Source organism: Cyanistes caeruleus, chromosome 7, assembly GCF_971803275.1.
Source record: "Cyanistes caeruleus chromosome 7, bCyaCae1.hap1.1, whole genome shotgun sequence".
Lineage (NCBI taxonomy): Eukaryota > Metazoa > Chordata > Aves > Passeriformes > Paridae > Cyanistes > Cyanistes caeruleus.
This window is the reverse complement of record NC_141707.1, coordinates 31,247,896-31,269,029: the sequence shown is the minus strand read 5'-3', so window position 1 is coordinate 31,269,029 and position 21,134 is coordinate 31,247,896. Positions and strand designations below refer to the sequence as shown.

The window sequence follows — 21,134 nt, the reverse complement described above, 5'->3', positions numbered from 1 at the left end:
CTGAGAGGATGCATTGCATGATGGTCAGTTTTGTTTTTTTCCTGACAGTACCTGCTAGCTTTGGCTTTTGGAGAAGAATGTGTTGCTGCTCTCTCACTCTAAGATTCTTTCATGCCAACTGTTAGGTAATTAACTAGGTATGCATGATACTTTAAGTTCCAGATTTCATAGAGATTCAGTTTTTTTCCCCTAATTAGCAACACATACATACTTGAGGGAACCAAGAGAGGAGAAGGAATAACTGGAATAACTTGAGAAATATCAAATTGATTCAGTATCAGGAAATACTGTTCAATAGGGAAGCTGTGTGGATTAGTCCCATAGCTAGTGTTTGGAGCAGCTTTTTAAACATGGAGAACAGCAATAACACTGGATGCAGTACACAGCAGGCCAAAGGCAAAGTCCCAGTTTCCATCCTTTGCCCCGAACACTGAAAATGCAACACCGTCACACCCACAGGTGTACTTCAGCAGCAATGCTTTTGTCAAAGCTTGGAGCAGCATTTAATGGGCCCTGGAGATAATGCCCTAGTGTCATCCTCACCTGAAAGAAGGCTGAGTCTGTGGGGAAGAAGAGGAATTCAGAGCAAACAGACCTAGTTCACCTCAGTGGGTTTAGATCTTGCAAAGCCATTTTTTATTTCTTTGGTATGACCTTGCTCCTCCTTGTGTTCAGCAACAAAATTCACTATGGAAGGGGATAGACTAGATCTGTTCTTAGCCATTTCACCTATTGCTTTTGTGTTCTTGTGATGTTGTGACCACAGGGGTTTCTTTTCAGATTCAACAGAGGTATTTCACAATAACTTATATGTTCTTAAAGAGTACTGGAAAATTTCCTGTCTGGGGTAATGCATGTCTGTCTGCTTCTTGGCCATACTACTAGGCCATCTTAGTATGGGATATTGTCTCACAAACTGGTCAGAGTAAGTAATGCATTAACCCCCAGAATGCTATGTATTTGTGTTTTGGAAATTGAAATATTCCTCTCTGTCATTCCCTAAATAGAGAAAAAAAAGAAAGCAAAAAGAGGCAAAAGATAACTGATCTCCTGGTGCCAAATATATTGTGATGATAAATACATAAAATTCTGTTTCAGGAACAAATGATTAAACAGGGGCATATTTGGCCAGGAAGGTCAAACTTAGAAGTATCCTTGTGTGTAACAGGTTCATGGGATAGGCAAACAGTGTAAAAACTATGTGTAGTCACTCACTGAAAGTAACTTTCCTTGGCATATTTGTCCTAGTTGATAGTGAGGTCCCTTACCAGGGCCTTTGCCAAAAGAAAAGCTAAACCCTGCTGCAAAAATGACCATCTTCAGGCATATTTATGCAACATTTGTGCTGATTTCTGTTAGTTAATCTAGGGCTTGCAGTATTCCATTATTCCAGGGTTAAGTTTAGTTAGAAGTCAGGATCTGGGCAGCATTATACCGAAAGTTGCAATCACAACAATAGCTGATACCATGTCATGTTCCTTCCATTCTCCATGATTTCCCTTTGAAATCATAAACATCAGTACACTTGTTCTTCCATTCCTTTTTACAGTTACCCAAATAGTACTCTGTTGGTTGATTGGCATGATTTTTTTGCTTAATGTATCATTTTTATGACAAAGTGAGCTCTTGCACTATTTTTCTGACATGGTACAATTTTATTAGTGGTTTGATTTTATATTTTTCTTCTTTTAAACTTGTCAGAGTGCAATTTTATACATTCCTGAGATAGATATTACTGTGCTTTTTGCTCATTAAAGATCAAAATTAATGGTTATTAGCAATAAAAAGAGTACTCATAAATTAGAGTATTATGCATTCATACAGTATCGAGTAGATGATGCATGGTTAAAAGGCACTTTAATGGGAGGCTTCTTTGCCTGAAGTTATGAGGTGCTTTTTGTTTGGAAAAAAGAGTTTTTAAGAGAAGTCTCTAGCAGACATTGCAGTGAAGTTAGACATATAAGGACTGAGTAGAACAATTTTCCTCACAGGGTGAACGCTTTAGAGCAGAACCCATTTTGTTTTACATTTGTATAGCACTGACCTGGCAGTGCCCAGTGCTGTTGTCCTGCTGTGTGACTTGCTCTTGGACAGAAAGTCCACAGAGAAAAGTTCTTGTGTGGTTCCAAAAGCTGTTCTGTAAGATGGCAGTGAAAGGGTTTTGCACAGCATCCTTGGTAAACTGGCCAGCTGAGGTGTATGAGTGAATGCAAATCTAAACTTGCACATTTGCCTTTTTTAGTCAGCCTGCTCAGCTTTTTTTGGGTAGATTTAGATCTGTGACTCTATAGATGAAAGAGGAACTGTCTAATACAGATTCAGGTAGCAGTAATGGTGTAGCTTAGAAAATGCCCTGAGTTTGTATTGCTTTGTCTAAGCCAGCATTTTTTTTCTTCCCGGGTTTCTTGGCAGCATAAAATTTGGTAATCTTATTAGCAATAATGCCTTAACAACTTTCTTGTGACTTAACTCCTAAATCTTCCTATCAGTCATGCAAGTCTATGTCTGCCAGTCTGGCTAGGATCTGCTGTGACTTTTTGTTTCCTTTTTCAATTAAATTTGAGCAAGAATTTGGTGTATAATTATCATGACTTTATGTACTGCTGAAAGTAGATGCATTTTGCACCTTACAAAAGCTTATTCAGAAAGTTTTAAGTTTAGGGAGATCATCTGAGCATCAGTTCTGACACAATACCATGTTTGTCACAGGCCACATTTCCCTCTGCACTTTCATTTATGTTTGAATCTATCCTCTTCCAGAAAATGCATGTAGTGTGGATTTAAATCCAGCAAAAGAGAGACATTTCGTATAACCACTGGCAATTTATTGCAAAGTCTAACTGTTCTAGTAAGAGTTTTGTTATTAAGCCAAGAAACAAAACAATGCCTTATTTCTAACTTGATAGAAAGTCTTTGACTCTCTAACCAAGATAGCTTTCAGCTTTTTTTTTGAAACTTGACAAGTCAAGTTCTTACTAAGTTTCTCTCCATGATACACTTCATCCAACCCTTGGAGGTTCGGGGGTTTTGGTTTCTTTCCTGCACCTCCTCTCCAGCTGCTGTTTGTTAGTTTATTATCCTATTTAAAAAAGAGGAAGCAGAATTGTGTGTGGGTATCAGCATCAGTGAGAAGGAGATCACCTTCCTGTTGCTGCCCTCACTGGAGGTTATTGGTCCTCTGTCTTCCTCACAACGTTGGAACTCATGTTTGTCATTTCTCTACTAAACCTTTAAACCTTCTGAATATTCAGCATCCCTTGCTGCCATCAGTGCTTGTCTTTTCACTATCTCAAGCCCCATTTTCTTTGAGTGAATGGGACTCAGCTTAACAAGTAAATGAGATTGTTTAGGAGGACTACCCTGCCATCTTTTCCCTTTCTAAGATTCCTTCTAGCATCTGTAAATTTGTAAAAGTTAATTTATGAGTATTTCCACATCATTGATTAAAATATTTAATAACTTGGGTCTAGTCTGATAACAGAGGAAATCCACTAGAAACAGGCTGAGTGACGATTTCCTATTGTCAGCTTCTTCAAGAGATCCTTATTTTGGCAGCTCTAACTCCTCCTAAATCAATGTCATTAATATAGTAATGTAGCAATAACTACAAGCAGGAAAATGTAATATATCACTAATTTTTCAGTAAAGGTTAAGAAAATTACCTTTGCACAGATACATTTGCTGGTTAAATGTCTAATGTTGTGCATCATGAAAGTAGGTTTCTTACATTGTTTTTCTTAAAACTGTCAATTATCAATAATTACATTTGACATTTTTTCTTCTCTGAAATTCATGTGTTTTTTTCACTGTTGTTTTCTGTTGTCATTGTAATGGTAGTCAATATTTTCCTGGTCAATCCACTTCTCATTTTTAAACATGACTGTGACACACATATTTGAACATGCCTGGACAGTTTGAGATTTATTAGAAAATCAGCACTATAAGCCAATGATTTCCGTAAAAAATTATTGTCTCCTAGGCAAAATTTCTCACAGACCAATGTGTATTAATATTGCCTAAATACTCCACAGTACTTTCTTACACCATGGGATACATTTGAGAAAGCCATAAACTTGGGTCTGCATCATGGGTAGGAATCAGGAGGTGGGCCAGCTAGATGCCAGTGTGGGGAATAAGACTAAGGAGCTGTTTTTTGCTGGTTTGTGTATTTGTTTTATATCTGAGGTTGACTTTCTGTGGAGTTTCATGGAAAGAATGCAGAAGCCTGGAGATATTTTAAACTGTCTTGCACTATTTTTGAGTAAGTCAGAGAACCCTTTAATAGCTCAAAATTCAAGAGTAAGGCTTTGTGTATCTAAACCAGAGTCTCCAGTAAACCATCAGCTTCTGTGGCGTTAAGGTCCTTTCTGGAGCTGCACCAGTCCTACTGTCTAAGTGGTAGATTCCAGTATTCATGTTTATTCCAATCCTGCATTTTGTGACAATTTTTAAGGATCATCCATGGCATGGTTCCTAAAAAAATTAGAGGGTTGAAGGAACAAAATAGATAGCAAACATTTTTAGCTGACTGGGATTTGTCAAGTGCCACAATTTTGGAATACCCAACTGGAGTAACCAGTCTGGGCTTTCTAGCAGTTCTGAGAAAATAAGCTTGTTTCAGGTCATGATGGGGTTTGCAGAGGAAATACCAAATACTTCATTGAAAGACATTTGGCCTTCTAGCCCCGGGAATTGACTCTAGCTCTAGATCACAGAATATAGGCCTGGTTGGGAAGTTTCCTGTTCTTACAAAGTCTCATCAAGTTTTGCCTGGTGGTTTGGGGTTTTTTCCTGGTTTTCTGTGAAAATGAGGTTTCAATAGCCATTCTTCCTCAGCCTCCCCTTTTACTCCTGATCCAACCTGACCAAATCTTTCTTATCCATTGGCCAGTTTCATACCTAGTCCTAGTAGTTCACTTTCATGAATACTAGTGGCTACATAAAGGAGAGTGACCCAAATTATCTCATTTTCCCTTCACTCCTCCTCTGAGGGCTGCTACCATTGTACCTGGCAGTAGCAAGAAGCCCAGCAATCCCCATGTATTTTACATGTGCTGTTCCCATGGAGTTCCTCGAGCGAAAGAAGGAGTGGAGAAAAATAGGATGGAGATTATTTCTAGTGGGAGATGGGAGTTAGGAGGAAAAAGGACATGGCCCTTGAAAAAAATCATATTTCCTTCACCCTCTTTCTCACAAAATAACTTCATTAAATGAGTGTTGAGGAGTGACCCTGTGTCACATTAGTCTTCAGTGAGGAAGGGTTTTTGAGCAGGTAGAAAACCTTGCAGAAGCAAAAGTAAATGCTGCATTGTTCCAGTCCCTTAATGATTTGGTTATTCTTGCAAGCGGGGTTCCTTTCCTGCAGTAAGGGGTTAAAGGTCTCTTTCATATGTGTGTGTTTTTGTTCCATAGTTTATGGGTTTTTTCAGTAGCATCTTTAGGTTTCAATGTGCGATCTTTTCTAATCATGTTACATAGATTTATACAAATTCTTAGACTGGAAGTTATCTTTGGCTTGCTCTCCAAATGTCTCTTTAAACAGCAGAGACATGTGAATTTATATTTGCTAGATGCCTGCAAGAATACTTTTCTACTGTCTCTCCTCCATTTGGAATGGAACTGCAGCTCGTGACATTTCTGGCTTCAGCCTGAGTGATGGAAAAGCGTTGCCTCAGGGAGGGCACGTGGATTTTCTTTCCCCCCTGTGGTTGGCTGAGCACAGCCCATGTGAGTGAGGGGGTCAGTGCTCCTCTTCTGAGACATTTTTCCCATCATTTCTCAGGGGAAAAAAAATCATTATTTAGAGCTGCTTGATTTTGTGGAGGATGATAAAGAGGGGGAAAAAATAATTTTCTTCTAACGGATGTGTTTTTCTGGCAAACCAAATTTGTTGGAATCCATTTGAATGTTATTTATAAGATTTTTCTTGGATAATGACATCCAGGTTTAAAATGAGAGAAAAATCTGAATGCCGAGAGCATAATTGCCATGTCCAAACAGAGTTCATCTCCAAAGAGAAACAGAGAACTGGTAAACTGCCTAAGTTCTTTGGATGGAGGGGACTTTCTTTCAAGGTCCTTTCCATCCCTTTCATGGACCAGTATCACCCGTGCCATCTGCCACATCACAGGGGATACATTTGATGGGGAGCCTGGGGTTGAGCACTCTGGGAGGCTTCCAGTTACCATAGAGAGAAAGATGCTGGGAAATTTCCTTACATCTCAGGAAACAGGGTAAACATCTGAAAAAAAATCCATCTCTTCAGTTCTTTAATTCGGAATGACTGTGAGAAAGGCCAGTGGAGGAAGGGGGAAGGTTTTACTGCAGCTGAGGTAAGGAGGGTGGAGGTGTTCTGAATGGGCCTACAGCAATGGGCAGAGGTGCACAACGCCTCTGTTTAGGGGACAGACCCAGCTCTCCAGTGAAGAAGGAGAAAGCAAGCCCACACTTCACCTTCACTTAATGAGGGATATTTGGAAGGGGAAAGTGTGGAGCACTGTAATTTGGGTTCACCCTGGGGAGGAAAGTACTTCATTGTTCCAAGCAATGCAAGTGAAAGTAAGAGACGAGGTTCTTCATCCCTCATCTACTGGGAACAACTTCTGTTTGCATTCACAGAGTTTTAATTTTTAAGAGGAAATGTATTTCCCTTGGGTCAGACCAAGCTTCCCTTGGTAAATAACGAGCTTATGTCGCATCCTGTTTCTGCAAACCCAATTAAGTCAAATTTTGTGGTTTTGTTTGAAAAGAAATGGATTTTTTTGCAGTGATAAATTTGATTGCCATTAATATATTGGAGTTTCTAATGGATTTTTTACAGGCAGTTATTCATTAGGCAGTTCAAGCAAAAAGAAAATGTCTTTCAGTGCAGTTTCTAAACTTAGGCTCTAAGCTGAAGTTCTGCTCTCACACACTTGAATGCTCAGGGGAGTGCTAGAGACAAGGCTGAATCAAAACTTTGGTAATGGGCATTGGACAGCAACCCTCTTATTTACAGTTCTACACTATGAGCACTTTTTGGAAAAAAGTCACCTGAGTGAGGACTTCCAATCTCTGCTCTAAGACAAAGAAGAGTGGCAGAGGTGCTGCCACTGGTCTTCCCTACCTTTAGCAACCAGCTCAGGGCTGAGGGGACAACTTGGAGTTGTCCTAGGAATAAGCAATAACAATCAATTTTTTTTTTATTTGTCATCTATATATTATATATATAATATATATATATATAAAATAAGGCACCAGTAAGATTGAATTTTTAAGGAAAGCTTTTTCTAGCAGAGAAGATCACCTGTAGTGAAGGACCGGCTCATTTGATGCCTTCTGCTCCTTACTAGCACTAAGGTTTTGTGAGCTGCAGCCTAACATGCATTTGATCTCTCCCTCCTTTGTTCAGGGACACTCTGCTCACTGACCATTGAGAAGGCCATGCCTGAGGATGGGGGCGAGTACAAGTGCATAGCTGAGAACCCAGCAGGGAAAGCTGAATGTGCTTGCAAAGTGGTGGTGGAAGGTAAGTACTGTGCTGGCTGCGAGAAAACTTCCTTAAAACTTCCTCCTTTCCAACTTATTTCCCAAGAATGACCTTTAGGAGCTACATACACACACAAAAAGAACTCTACGCCCTTTCCCTTCTGCACTCTTTGGTCAATAGGTAATACAATGTCTACCATAATGGAGCATGAGCAGAGAGACAGTGCAGAACCAAGGGCTCTGGATGCTTTGTGGAATAATCTGTTTCTGCTGCTGCCCACTGTATTTCTAGAAGGTTTTTAGAGCAATAACCTGAACTTGTAAGATTTGTTTCTGAGCTATGTGCATCCTTTGAGAGCCAGTGAGAGTCCCCTGGGTGAGTCTGGGTGTCAGTCTGCCTCAGGACTGCATGTGGCACATTTCTCACTCAACAACTCCCCAGTTCTTTGCACTCACAGATGTTTGGTTTTCTAGCATAAGTGGGCAAAAATAAACAAATTAGCAGCTCAACCATTCTTGTGTTCCATAGTTTTAGAACATGGATAATGTACTGACTGAGGCATTTGTTGTCAGCTATGGTCATGCTGATGACACTGTACTCTTGTTAAATAGTCTTGGCTTTGGGCAAGGCCTAGATGAGGCTGAGTGAGACATAGACTTAAAAAGCTGCCATTGAGTTTAAATTATTTGAGGGGCTTTAAGTAACCAAATGTTCTTCTTATCAAGTCACCTTCTGGTGAGCTTATTTTTGAATAATCTGAGACTTTCCATTGTGACTAAAATGAACACAAAACTAGACAACAAGCCTAGTAACATAACTTGGGTACTGAATCTTGACAGCTGTGTTCCTGTGGTGGTATTTATGTGGTGTTTATGGCAGGAGGTCTACAAAAGAAAACTAGTTTTTTCCTAATGTTACATGACACAAGGTAAGAATGTGATTCTGTAACTCCTCACTAAAGGTCAGTCTTCATGTAACTGGAAAAGGAATTAATTACACATAAACTTACAAGTAAATATACCAGTACCTTCTGTGATACTGTGGTCAGAGCGTAATCTTAGATATTTGATAAGCTATTTTTTATGGTTCTGTAATTTAAAGTAATAATTTTTGTCAGTGATGAAGTTCAAAGAAGAGGCTTTAAGCAAAATATAGTCCCTGAAACACCTTACCCATCACAGATCCAGAGTGTTGAAGGATCAGATCATCAAAAGCTTGGCATACAGTAGTTCTCTAGAGCTACTGTAGCAACTTTTAAATGTCTCTTATGTGTTTTTCCTCTGTCTTCTGATCTCCTTCAAATAGTTGCTTTTCTTTCTGAAGCTTCCCTTAGCCTATTTCCCACTTCAAGTTTCCTGTTGGAAAATGCATGCTCTAGGAGGCTGCAGGTAGAGCTTGGCTTGCAAAGTCTTGATCATGGGAGCTGTGAGCTCCTTGCCCGATGATGTGAATGCCATGACCTCGGCTGTCTGGCTTTCTGTGGTGGTGGCACCCATGGCATTAGGAGCTCACTGCTCACATCATGTGGGGCACCAGGATGACCACATTCCCTACCTCTGTGCTGGCTGCCTCATCGACCTTTTTTGTTCTCCACTGGCATGCTACTGAGAAGAGGTTTTTTACGAATGGCACCATAGCAAACTCCAGCTATTTCGGAAAGACGCCATGCGATATCCCATGTCTAAGACTGGCAGAGGGGATGACTGTTATTTCAAAATTAGAATTGTGATCTAAAAGAAGAGTTCGGATTTCTCCCTTCTTCAGTCCACTATCAAGATTCCAGATGCTGATTTTTAGATTAAGTAACCATAATCATTATATTTCTTTTGACATCAATAACTCAGGATTGGAGGAATGTTTGACTTCAGTTGGCAGATCTGTAGAATCTGAATGTCTGAACTCTCACACAGCCTCCTGCTCGGAATTATTTACTAGGAGATTCTCTCTTCCTCTGTTAACTTTTTAGGAAACTTAGATGAATTTTCACACACTGGCACCTAGAGGAAGGTGACTAAAATAGCTGTTTCCATAATATTTATGTCATCTTTTTCCCTGGTAGCTAACAGCTCTCTCATTCACAAATACTCTGAAGTTGAATATTTGAAAGCTGTAAAGTGATACAGCTATTGCTGAGATCATAATCTATAATCATAATCTTTCTTCCAAATATATATGTCAGGATCAAACAATATAACAAGCAGAGCTTATTAGGATTTGCATTTTAGATCATTCATTAAATCCTAGAATGGTTTGTGTTGGAAGGGACCTTAAAGATCATTTTGTTCCAACCCCTACCATGGCCAGGGACTCCTTCCCATAGATCAGGTTGCTCAAAGCCCCATCCAGCCTGGTCTTGAGCACCCCCAGGGATGGGAAGTCCATAACCTCTTTGGACAACCTCTGCCAGTGCTTCATGACCCTTCATGACTTTCACAGTGAAGAATTTCTTCCTAATATTTAATCTAGACTTTGCCTCCTTCAGCTTAAAGCCATTCCTTCTTGATCTGGCACTACAGATCCTTGTGAAAAGTCCCTCCCCAGCTCTCTTGAAGCCGATTTAGGCACTGGAAGGGGCTCTAAGGTCTCCCCAAAGCTCTCTTCTCTCCAGGCTGAACTGCCCCAGCTCTCTCAGCCTGCCTTCGTAGGCTCCAGCCCTTTGATCATGCTCAGCTTGGAATAACCTTAAAAACGTTGCACCTTTTATTTATATCTCATGGGATTTATTTATTTATCTCTCACATGGGATACACATGGAAGGGAGCTTTATTGACTCCTAGGTGTTGATGTAGCCTGCAGTGATGAGCAGTTTCTGGATATGAGCTGTACAATTGTGAAAATACTAGAACCCATCAAACTTCAGTCCTGTGTGTCCCTTCTGCTGTTTCTGTTTAGGAATAAGCAAATAGCCAATAATGTTTTCTTGGAAAAATTTAAACTGATAGAGGAAATGTTGCTCTTCAAAATGGGTTAATCTGAATTGATCACATAGACAGTGGAATAGAAGAAATGCCAAGAGATTCTTTTGAATGAAATGATGTTTCTGTATGGCTTTGTTTCCCTTATCTCTGCACTGTCTTACACAGCTTTGTGCACATTGTATTTGATCTATTCAGCTAAAATACCTATCAGCTTACATGGGACTTCTTTAGCTGCTTACTTGGGTTCTTAGTGCAGCTGCTTTTGTAGAGGTTTTTTTCCTCTCTGCTCTGTCTTTGTTTCAGAATGTGAGAGTCTCCAGCAAATCTGTGCAGAAAATTCTTCTTAAAAGCCTAAAGGACAGCAATTTCCTCTAACTTTGCAGAAAGATCCAAAATAAACCTTTTATTAGACAGCTTTTTCATTATTGATTTTCAAATAGGATTTATATTTTATTATTTGTTTTGATTGCAGATGCCTCAAAGACCTCAAAGCCTACTGAGAAGAAGACCAAGAAGCCTAAGACCACACTTCCCCCAGTGCTGCCAACAGAGAGTAAGTGACTATGATTTGATTTGCTTTCTTTTCAGTGGAAACAAAAGAGTGCTTTGGGATTCTGTGGTCATTCCCTTCAGAATCAGAAGCCTGTGCTGTTTCTTTAGCCCATGCACTTAAGTCATGTGAAATGAGTTTTTGCCATGTGGGGATTAGAAATAAGAGCCCGAACTCTGAGTTCAGACCTCGCCCACTCTACTCTCTGGTTTTCATAATGGTGCAATAAACTTGTGACACCGATTTATTTTTGGCTGCCTTTCAAAGAGCACAGAAATACTCGAGTAGTTTGCTTCAATTTGTGTTGTGTCCTGTGTATACAATCTGAAGTTTTACTATTGGTAGTAGTAAATATATTCTATATAGTAAATATAGATACTTATTTTACCAGATTGGTAGGCAAAGCATCTTGACTGAAATGCCCTGTATAATAATCTGTCCTTTTTTGGCATGACCATGGAAAGTGATGATGCAAATTCTGCATTCTTCATTTTAAGCCTAAATGCTTAACTTGCTTTTAATGCTTTCTAAAATAATAAATGAGCTGTAAATTCCCATTTTTGCTACTCAGCATACACCCATTTGCTTAAGAGGAAACTTTAAATGGTAAAGGCAGCACAATAAAGTCACTTCAGGAATTCCTAACACCAGTGCAACTTATGAAATTAAGGGATACAAATATCTCTTAAATCAAAACTGGTATTTGAAATTTTTTTATCTAAGGTGTCCACCATGTGAGCTCTTAAAAAGATGTAAACATATGGTTTAATAGAAATACAAAATACTTTATCCAGCTGTCTCAAAAAATAAAAAACCAAATAAACTCTAATCTGGTCTTCCAGCAAGAACATTTTCAGCTGCTTTCAGCAGGAGTCAGAGCAGTTTTATAGTGATTGATGATCACAGGTAGTAACTGTGCTTCTGGAAATGTGACTTACATAACTATGCCCTGGGCTACAGCTATTTCTGAGTTTCTGGCTGAGCCTTATAACTCTCTCTCCAGCCTCTCTTTGGGGATGTGGGAAGAGTCACACTGACGTGCTCCACCTCTGCACCTGAGCTTCAAGTGCCATAAATAACAACAATTAAGAACAACGATTTTGTTACTGAATACAGATAGAAAAGAACATTTGAAAGTAATTTAAAACTCCACAGAACAGTGTCTTGAGTTGAATTTTTATGCATACAACACACACATTTCAACTGATCCTCCCAGCAGTGTTATCAATTGCAGCTTTCCCAGGAGAAAGTGTGAGTTGGGAACTAAGTCTAAATATGGAGATAAATGACCTGATCCACATCCTGCTTCTTTTGCTTCTGGTTTTAGTGGAAATTAAAATAGATAGCAAAACAGAAGAGACCAGCTCTGGCTGCAGAAATATTTGGGAAAAGAAGGTTGAAATAATAGGGAATGATTTTTCTACATGGCATATTATTTCAGTGTTTCAAGTTCTTGAACTTCTCATAAGCTATATTTTTCAAAATATCTTTAAAACATCTTTCCTGCTGCACAGTAGACATCAAGGTAAACAGAGAGAATGTTAGGAAACTGGGCTTTGAAACAGTTTTTGGAAAAGCTTTGAAAAATACATATTTAATTTTAAAAGGATTTGACTGCAGAGATTTCACAAGTGGTTTTTTAACATCTGAGTCTCTGAGGAATGTATTTGTCTTCTGAAATAAGTTTTTATTTGTATGTTTGTCAGGGGCAGAATATACAAAATAGATCCAGTGGACTACACAGTTCAATCTACACTGAAATTCTTACCAGATGTAGAGATTTTAAAGTTCCTTAGCTGAAAGAGAATGGGCTTTACAAGTCAGGTGTTAGTCTATCTTTACTGCATATCTTTTGAAAAGAAAGCTAATAGAGAATAACTGTGAACTAAGATGTCCTAGTCTAATAAGGATATACATTTTTACTCTGATGTTTTCTGGTCTTTGTTGTCACATCAAGTTACCAACAGTCCTAATGGCAAGTAGAGTGTATAGATTGATGTTCAAGAAAGAGAGAAAAAATATTCCCAATAATGTGATTAGAATTAATAGTGAATAGATTCTGAATTCTTAGTAGTGAATTCAATCACAGCAGCAATATACTCTATGGGATAGAGAGAGACTATATATTCTCTGTACTTTTTAGAAATGCATTGCAGGGGAAAGAACCCTATTTTTTTCCACATTGTTTGAAGAAGTGCAAGTCAAATTTCATGGTTAGCAGCTATGCCATCCTTTTCTCCCTTCAGATAAATTACAAGTGATCCTTAGGGGGTTTTTTTCCCCTAGTAGAAATTTTAAGGAAAATAATTAACTTTAGGTTCCTGAAAGCAAAGATCAATACATTTCTTTCTGTGGAAGAGTGAATGTTGTCAGTAAGTTAACCTGTAGAATTTGTCTCACTGTGAGAACAGTTGCTGACTCAGGTCATTTGGCTGCTCATTCTGACTGTTTTTTAATTACTGGAAGCTTGGGGCTTGTAAGCTACAGAAATCCAATAGTAAGCAGAATTTGGGGCATTGCTTCTTTTGATATGCAATACATACTGGATTCTGGTGTAGAAAAAGGACATTATGAAGGAAGCTGTTTGTCATTCAGTGATTAACAACATCTCTGAATGGATGCTTGCAGTGTTTACTGCAGAAAGATTGCTCCCATGCTGACAAATTACAAAACTTACAATGTATTTCCTTTTGCTTAGAATTAATATTGTGTCACCAGAATTTAGTAATAATTATGCAACCCTCTAAGGATAAATAGAATAAATAATACTGTTTCTGAGAATAAGAAACAGATTCACCTTTGAAGATGGGCGAAATAAAAGGGAGAAGAGGGGAAGGGCACCTCTGGAACTGGTTCATTCTTTACTGCCTCCACTGACTTGGGCTTTGTCACTTGAGTCCTTGGTCAGTGGATGTCAAATGTTACTGAGTTAGAATAATAAAGTGTTATGTTTCTTCTAAAAGAGGCAATGGAAAATTGGACCCTTTCATTATTTATCATGCTGCATACTCCATGCCATGCCAGAACAATCAGTGGGTAATGTAAGGGTCTCCTGGCTTGACACAGCCCTGTAGCAGAAACACTAAGCCAAAAATTCTCACCACTTGACTATTTCTCTAGAAAGCTTTGAAACTGCCGTGAAGGGGTTTAGGCACCCATTTCCCTTTGAAATTAGAACTTATTTCAAATTAAGCTTAAAGGGAAATGGTTATTTCAATTACCAAAGCCACTTGCAAAATCTTCAGTGCTTATTAAATAAATGTTTTTCTCGCAACAGACTGTGGAAAAATCAAAGTGCTGCTTGAGATTTTTAAGAGTAAATAAAGGTTTGAATGTTCACAAATAAATATTCATTTTTCAAAAAAATATATTACTATTTCAAATTTGCAAACTTTTTTTTTGTCCTTAATGTGTCTTAAGCAGAGGACCAAGCCAGCAGGAATTAGCCCAAGGTGAGGCAGATTTGTTTGCAGATCTAGAACCCAACTTCCTTGATCCTCAGTCTCAGGATTGGTTTGCATGCAGTATTGAAGATGGTATAGATTTTTTTAAGTGGCATCACAATAGTTTATGTGAAACATGAGCTTTCCAAAGGAACTTTTATTCAAAGGCGCTTTTTAAGATTTGTTAATGAAAAAGGAATATTACAGCAGTTAGATTTTCTATTTTTTAACTTCACCACGGCTGAGCCATGCAACATAACTTTACTATAGTAGGAAGAAACTGTATCCCATTTATTGCACTGAGAAAAAAAAAATACTTTAATGCTTTAGAAAATAATCCTCATAAATCTAAGCACTGGATTAAAGTGTTTGGAAAGAAATGCCCAATGTTTTTTTGTAGGGCTAATTCACAGAACTACTTCCAGTAAATATTAAGAAATGGTAATTATCACCTGTCACAATCATTATTATGAAAACCTAACAGGATATCCCAGATTCCCTCATCTGAGTAATACTTCTTAAACCCACTGTTCTCATATCCAGACCACATACATTGAAGGGCTGACCCAGCAGAGTTTGACTGCACAAATATAAGTTCTTCTACTCAGTTAAAAATAAAGTTACATCAAAGTAAACAACTTTGTCTACATACCTGCAAGCTATTTAGCAGTATTTGGTAGCTTGCTGATAGAAATCTTTTATATGTGCTACTATATAAAACATTTGATTTCATGTCAAACGCATTTTTGGTTAGACAGGTGTATTTCCTTGCTGATGGTTATTAATAGAATGTCACCACTGACACTGTCCAGATCAAATCCTCTGGAAGGTTTCACTGTTACCTCCCCAGATCTGAATTTTTAACATTTTTTGTACTTGAATGCAAAGCTGAGCAGTGACATCTCTGGAACAATGGGTCATAAAAGTAAATATGCTAAACAGGACCCATTATTATGTTAATATACTCATTTCCTTAGTAGGGAGATATTCTTGTCCATAGTAGGGAGAACTGTAAGTGTTAATCACCATGGAAAAACTATGAGTCAGTAGCCAAGTGATTAGCATGCAGTTCTCTTATTTACTCTTCAATAAACAATCTTGTCAGAGAATCCAAGTCTGCAAGCACCTTTTAAGAAAATGTTATTAAAATATTAAACTTGGTGTGTCCAATTTAGTTAATATATAACTAAACCAATAAACACTTCAAGTTTTCTATTGATTTCCATTCTATGAAAATAATATGAATCATGGCATTTATAAATAAGAAACGTTTCAAAATCTTCATTTCCTAAGTGTAAAACCTGCCACTTTCTAAGTGAAAAACTCAATTACTAAGGAAGTGACTGTTCTGGTCAGAGATGTTCTTTTAATTGCAGAAATGTGGGCACTGGGTAGCAGCTGTGATCTGTGACTGCTGCTGACCTCTTTGGTCACTGGGATAGTCTGAGATGTTCTTGAGGGTCAATGAGGCTGTCCAAGCCAGTCCCTCAGTCCCATTCATTTCCCAGAAGGCTTGTGCTGCTCTTCTCCTGGCTGTTGTGAGATCCAAGACATTTTCTTCACAGTGAGTGCAAGTACTTAGTGTGTTGGAACAATATGAATTACATTGTCAGAGAAGCCTCTAACCAAGCTTTTCAATGAAAAAATCATCTTTTTTCCTAAGCTGAAAATTCTGCTCTTAGTACATGTAAATAACATTGCCATTAGCTGTTTTTAAGACCTGAATAGGATTTCTCTGACACCCTAAATTATGAAAGGTGCTACCTTAATTCATGAGTCTCTGGGGTCCAATAGTGAATAGCTGTGCCACAAGGCCTGACAGCCAAGTTGGGCTGAGGCAAAAAGGCAATGCAAGATTTAACCTGCTGGCTCTGAAGGTTGGTTGCTTCCATAGATGAAAAATAAATCTGTTTTTATGTTTAAAATGAGCAATAGAGAAACACTAATTTCTTGTCCAGATCCCTTCTCCTGAGTGCCCAGTTCAGCACCGTTTCTCTAATGCTGGGCATGCATTTTGAATCTCTGCCAAATTACTTTACAGCTCTCATGGTACTGATATTTTCTGAGTTAACATTGTCAAAGAACAGTATTTTCCATGTGTATTTCATGAAGTCCATCCTACATATCTGTATGTTGACTGAAGAAGACAAATGTTTACTGACTGCCCTATGCAGAGAACAATGAATAGTTTTTGCAATGTGGCCTTGAACTGGTGTTACACTTCATTAATTACCAGTTAAGTCGGTTGGCTAGAAATTGCACATCTGAGGCATATAATAGAAGCATTAAGTTTCTTCTTTATATAACAGGGACCTAAATCCACTAGCTTAATTACTATCCAAAAGCATATAGCACCTAGCTTTTGCCACTGAAACCATTTGGAGCTCCTGAATACCCAGGGGACTTGACAGTGTTTTCCTATGGAACAGACTGGGTAGCAGGATAGTAACTGACCTTACATTCCTCTCCCTACACACTTGGGTACAACTCTTTAGTGTCTAATTCTACATGTTCTCCCAGGACATAAAAAAGGTAAAAATTAAACTTACACTTAAGAAACTAACCTTGCTGTCTTGCTCCTGCCAGAGCTTTTAGAGCATTTTACATGGTCTGGGCTGTTTGTGAGCTGTATTTCATACTGGATCTCTTCTGCACTGCTCAGATTTGGTTTAATTGTAGAAGTTGCTCAAGAACTGTGCTACTAAACTGCTATGGAATTGTTTAGTTCTTTAGTTGAGCTGTTTTAAAATACTGAGTTATTTTCAGTGTACCAGATCATATTATTGAAGCTCTGAGTGTGCTGGTATTTGCTAGCTCTCTCTTGACTGGAATGCAAAAGTGAGTGTTTCCTGGGTTTTATTTTTTGTTTTCAAAAGGCAGACACTGTATATTTCTCAATTAGAGGACAATCTCTGCATGATTTAGAAACTAAATATGGGATGTTGCAACAAAATGACTGGTTTTTTTTAATAAAAAAGAAAAGAAAAGCTTTAAAAAACTGTTATGAAGCATATAAACTCAAATAATTGACTTGCATAGAATTAAGTTTTCTAATTCCTGCTTGTCATAAAATTTTAGCCAGAGCTGCTTTCTGTTTTATTGTATTTAGACACTAAACAGTTATTTGGAAGCATAGGAAATTTGCTCTTTGGGATGCAATGAAGTGAAACTGTTTAAACTTAAATCTTGATGAAGTTTTCAAGCCACTGGTGTTCAGTGCATTGTGTCTGTCATTTTCCTCTCTAGCAATTAGCACAGGTTCATGAATGTACGAATAAACTTGTAGGTAATGATGTTTTGTCTTTTTCTGTTACAATTGTAGCCATCATTTTTCTCCTGTTTCATCTTGTCTGTGCTAAAATCTGTAATGAGTTTGTGTACCATCAACTAAGTCTGTGACAGAAGCAAGGATAGAACAGAATCATTGATTACTTTGACCACAAGGCCAAATGTTTCATTTTTTTCTGTGCTTCTTGCTCTCTGTCATCCCATGCTTTCTGGCAAAGCAGGCAGTAGTGAAGCTTGAGAGAGAACAGTCACTTTTGATTCAGACCCGGATATCTATCCCCAGAAGGGTCTGAAGGAGGTTACACTGGGATTCATTCATTTCCATGGGGGAGAGCGAAACCTCATGATCTCACATCCCACAAGCCTGAAGGATCCAAGTGAGATGGGGAAGAAGGAACAGATACTTGAGTCTAGGCTTTCCATAAATTTTCCATAAATATTCTTCTTATCATGATGTCTGACACATTACAGACATTACTTCTTTTTTCAGTTTCTCTTGAACTCTGAAAACACTGAAAAAAATCCCAATTTAGTTCCTCTAAGAAGATGAAATCTTGACATGTTTTGCATGAGGGGAATATTGTTTGTTATGTGCTTTGCAGTATGAGAGTATGTCATTAACCCTTCTACTCTCCTGAGCTAAAATGAGGCTGTTCCACAAGCAGACAGATGCTGGGATAGGTTTTATTCCTTATGTTAATTGAGTTAGGTATTAACTGTATTTGTTTGCCAGGTGCTGAAATCCATCACTACAGAAGACATGCACATAATTTCAGGCACGTGCCTCAGGAATGACAGTAGGAATTATGGATTGGTTGGAAATATTATCTTGAGTACTGATGTTTTTTTCAGATCCTAAGAGTTTCACTTCATGCTTTATGAAAGCATATTGTGCAGAGAGCCATTTCAGGGGAAGGCTATTCCTATTTTTAGTAAAATTCCAAAAAAGGGAAGCAAAAAAGAGACGGAGGCTTCTGAGCATATCTGCTCTCACTACTGCACCATCAGGGAAAGGAAGAGCACAACCAAATGTCTGGAAGCTACCAGCCTGTATGGGGTTTTTCCCCTTTTTGCTTTATGTCCCCCCACTCAAAAACAAGCTCTGTAAGAGACAAACCTGCCTTTTAATGTTTATGTTGTTTCCAGGAGGCAGATTCATTTAAGGGGGAAATATCAGTCCTTTTACTTCCAGGCTGATTTTCAGCATCGGCCCATTTCAGTGTAAATACCAAAAGAAAGAAAAACCATCTTTAAGAAAAAAAAAAAAATGCAGCAGAAGCAGACTTGAGCTAACATTTCCAAGAGGCTCAAATATTTTAATGAAAACAATCATTTGACCTTGTCAACTTTGAGTAATCTTATTAGATTTTTTCACTAACTGTCTCCAGCAGTCTTTTAAAAAAAAAAAAAAAGTTGTGTTTCAAAGAGATGTATAAGATGAGGTGGTATTCTTAAGGAAGATCTAAGAACAGTGGACTGTACACTATTAGCCAAGGAACCCAACTACACAGAGCCAGAGACCTGTCCTTGTACTCGTCCCCTTCCACCCTGCCCCAGCCTTTCATTTCTGCTCAGGCCTATTTGTGTCTGAAAAACGGGATATTCAGCCAGACCTTCCAGCAACCCTTGGCAACCTGCATGTGTGATGAAGTCCAGTGACAGTCCATATATCCTCAGTTAAGTGAATATAATGTTCTGGTGCGTATAAACTGAAATTTAAACCAAAAAAATTGTACTTACATATAAAAGCAGTGTCCTAGCTGAATAAAGTGATGAGTTCATGTTCTCTGCTTTGCTTCTATAGAAATCTTCACTGAGGTGAGAGTCTTTTAAACTTGCTTAAGTGTAGTTTTTCCTGTATGCATGCATCTTGCCTACTAACTAAGGTACTGCAATGAATACACAGTGCAGGCCAAGAGGTGATCTTTGAGTGAAAATCATAATGGATTGAGGAATTTGCTTTTTTTCCTGAAAAATAGCAACAGTATCTGCAACCCAAGATGGCACTTGACAAATGGTGCTTCTTCATCCTTATTGCTCTTTGTTCGTATCAGGCTTAATGGAGTGTGGAAGCAATCAAATTCCTGTCATGGTAGCTTGAATTAAAAGCCACAGCAGCTCTGAGAAGAGACCCAACAGCTACTTCATTTCAGTTTAGAGAAAAGCAGAGAATTTGATGTCAAATACAGCACACACACAAACAAAAATGATATAACTGAGTGAGTTTACATGGGGTTATGCATCTAATGAGTAACTAATGAGTTATTTCCATTAACAGGGATGTTTAAGAGCAGATGAGAGGCCAGACTCTACAGGCCTTCCAGCTGGCACCTGATCATGTACATAGTTACATCCATAAAATGTGGCTCCAACCTGAAATAAGAGGTTCAGCTCAGGGTGTGACCACACCATGCCAAAGAGGAAAGCTGCTCTGAAAACACCACTTGCTGCCTTTCCTTGTACAACTTGGGCAGGAAAGAGGATGTACAAATACATTTGCTGTCACTTATCACAGCAGCCAGGGTATGTCACTCTGTTGGTGGCCCAAGAAGTAAATGTGTCCCTTTAATGAGCAGTTGTGCTCACTTTAAAGAGGGTTATGTCCCCATGGAAGATGTGGCAGGACAGATACCTTGCTTACACCCTTGTAGTCCAGTAATACTGGGAACAATGCCTCACAAGAACTCATCTAAACCTTAAAGTAGTTCTGCTGGGCTGGCAGCTGTCAAAGAAAGGCTTCTTTGGGAAATACCCAACTATTCTTTTTTGCCTCAGCAATAAGTACTGTGAGAATATCCAACCTCTCCATTTTTGTGTTTCTGGTTGCTACAACATCAATAAATTCAGAGCACAGCCAAGCATACTTTTAGGGATTAAAAATGGAAAGAAGGTGGAAAGAAGCGTTTCGGTATTCACTGCATAAAGTTCTTAAGAATGAACTCAACAACCACTGTTGTTGACAGCTAAGCCATTAGATATTTTTAAAGTCATTTGGTCTTTTCACATCCTATACTACATCACCTACTATCTCCAGTTACTCTAAAAAGCAATCTGTCTGTTGTTTGAGCTATAGCATTAGACTTCCACAGTGGTTTTGCAGCTCATGGCTTCTGAGTTTCATGGAGCATCACATGATGTGATCCAGGCTATCGTGCACAGCTTGTAGTTTGCTGCAACCAAAAGGCTTAAAAAAAAAAAATAGTTTTTATTTGTTTGGTGAAATCAGGGGATATTTTGCTGCTCATTGTCTTTCTAATTTGAAATAACTAAATAAGCAAATAAAAGAATGGACCAAAAAATTCAAAACTTTTGCATCTGCTATGACTATCACTAGGCACCTCTGTATAGTCTGCCAGATACTCAAAAGCACTTAGCACGTGCTGCTTCCGTTGGAGGCAATAACATCTTAAAAGCCAGACTACTTCAATCATGCTGCCTAGTTGAGCATAAGAAAATAAGAAGTGTTC

At 38.5% G+C, this 21,134-nt stretch overlaps 1 protein-coding gene across 14 annotated transcripts in view; it reads left to right on the top strand.

Annotated features, from left to right (window-relative positions):
* The window catches only part of MYLK (myosin light chain kinase), a 194,924-nt gene that overhangs the window by 126,010 nt on the left and 47,780 nt on the right, over window positions 1–21,134 (top strand). For all 14 annotated transcript variants that reach the window (XM_086898152.1, XM_086898155.1, XM_086898164.1 and 11 more), the window contains 2 exons: window positions 7,391–7,507; window positions 10,859–10,939. In XM_086898152.1, coding sequence (XP_086754278.1) covers window positions 7,391–7,507; window positions 10,859–10,939 — 198 coding nt within the window. The remainder of the gene's footprint in view (window positions 1–7,390; window positions 7,508–10,858; window positions 10,940–21,134) is intronic.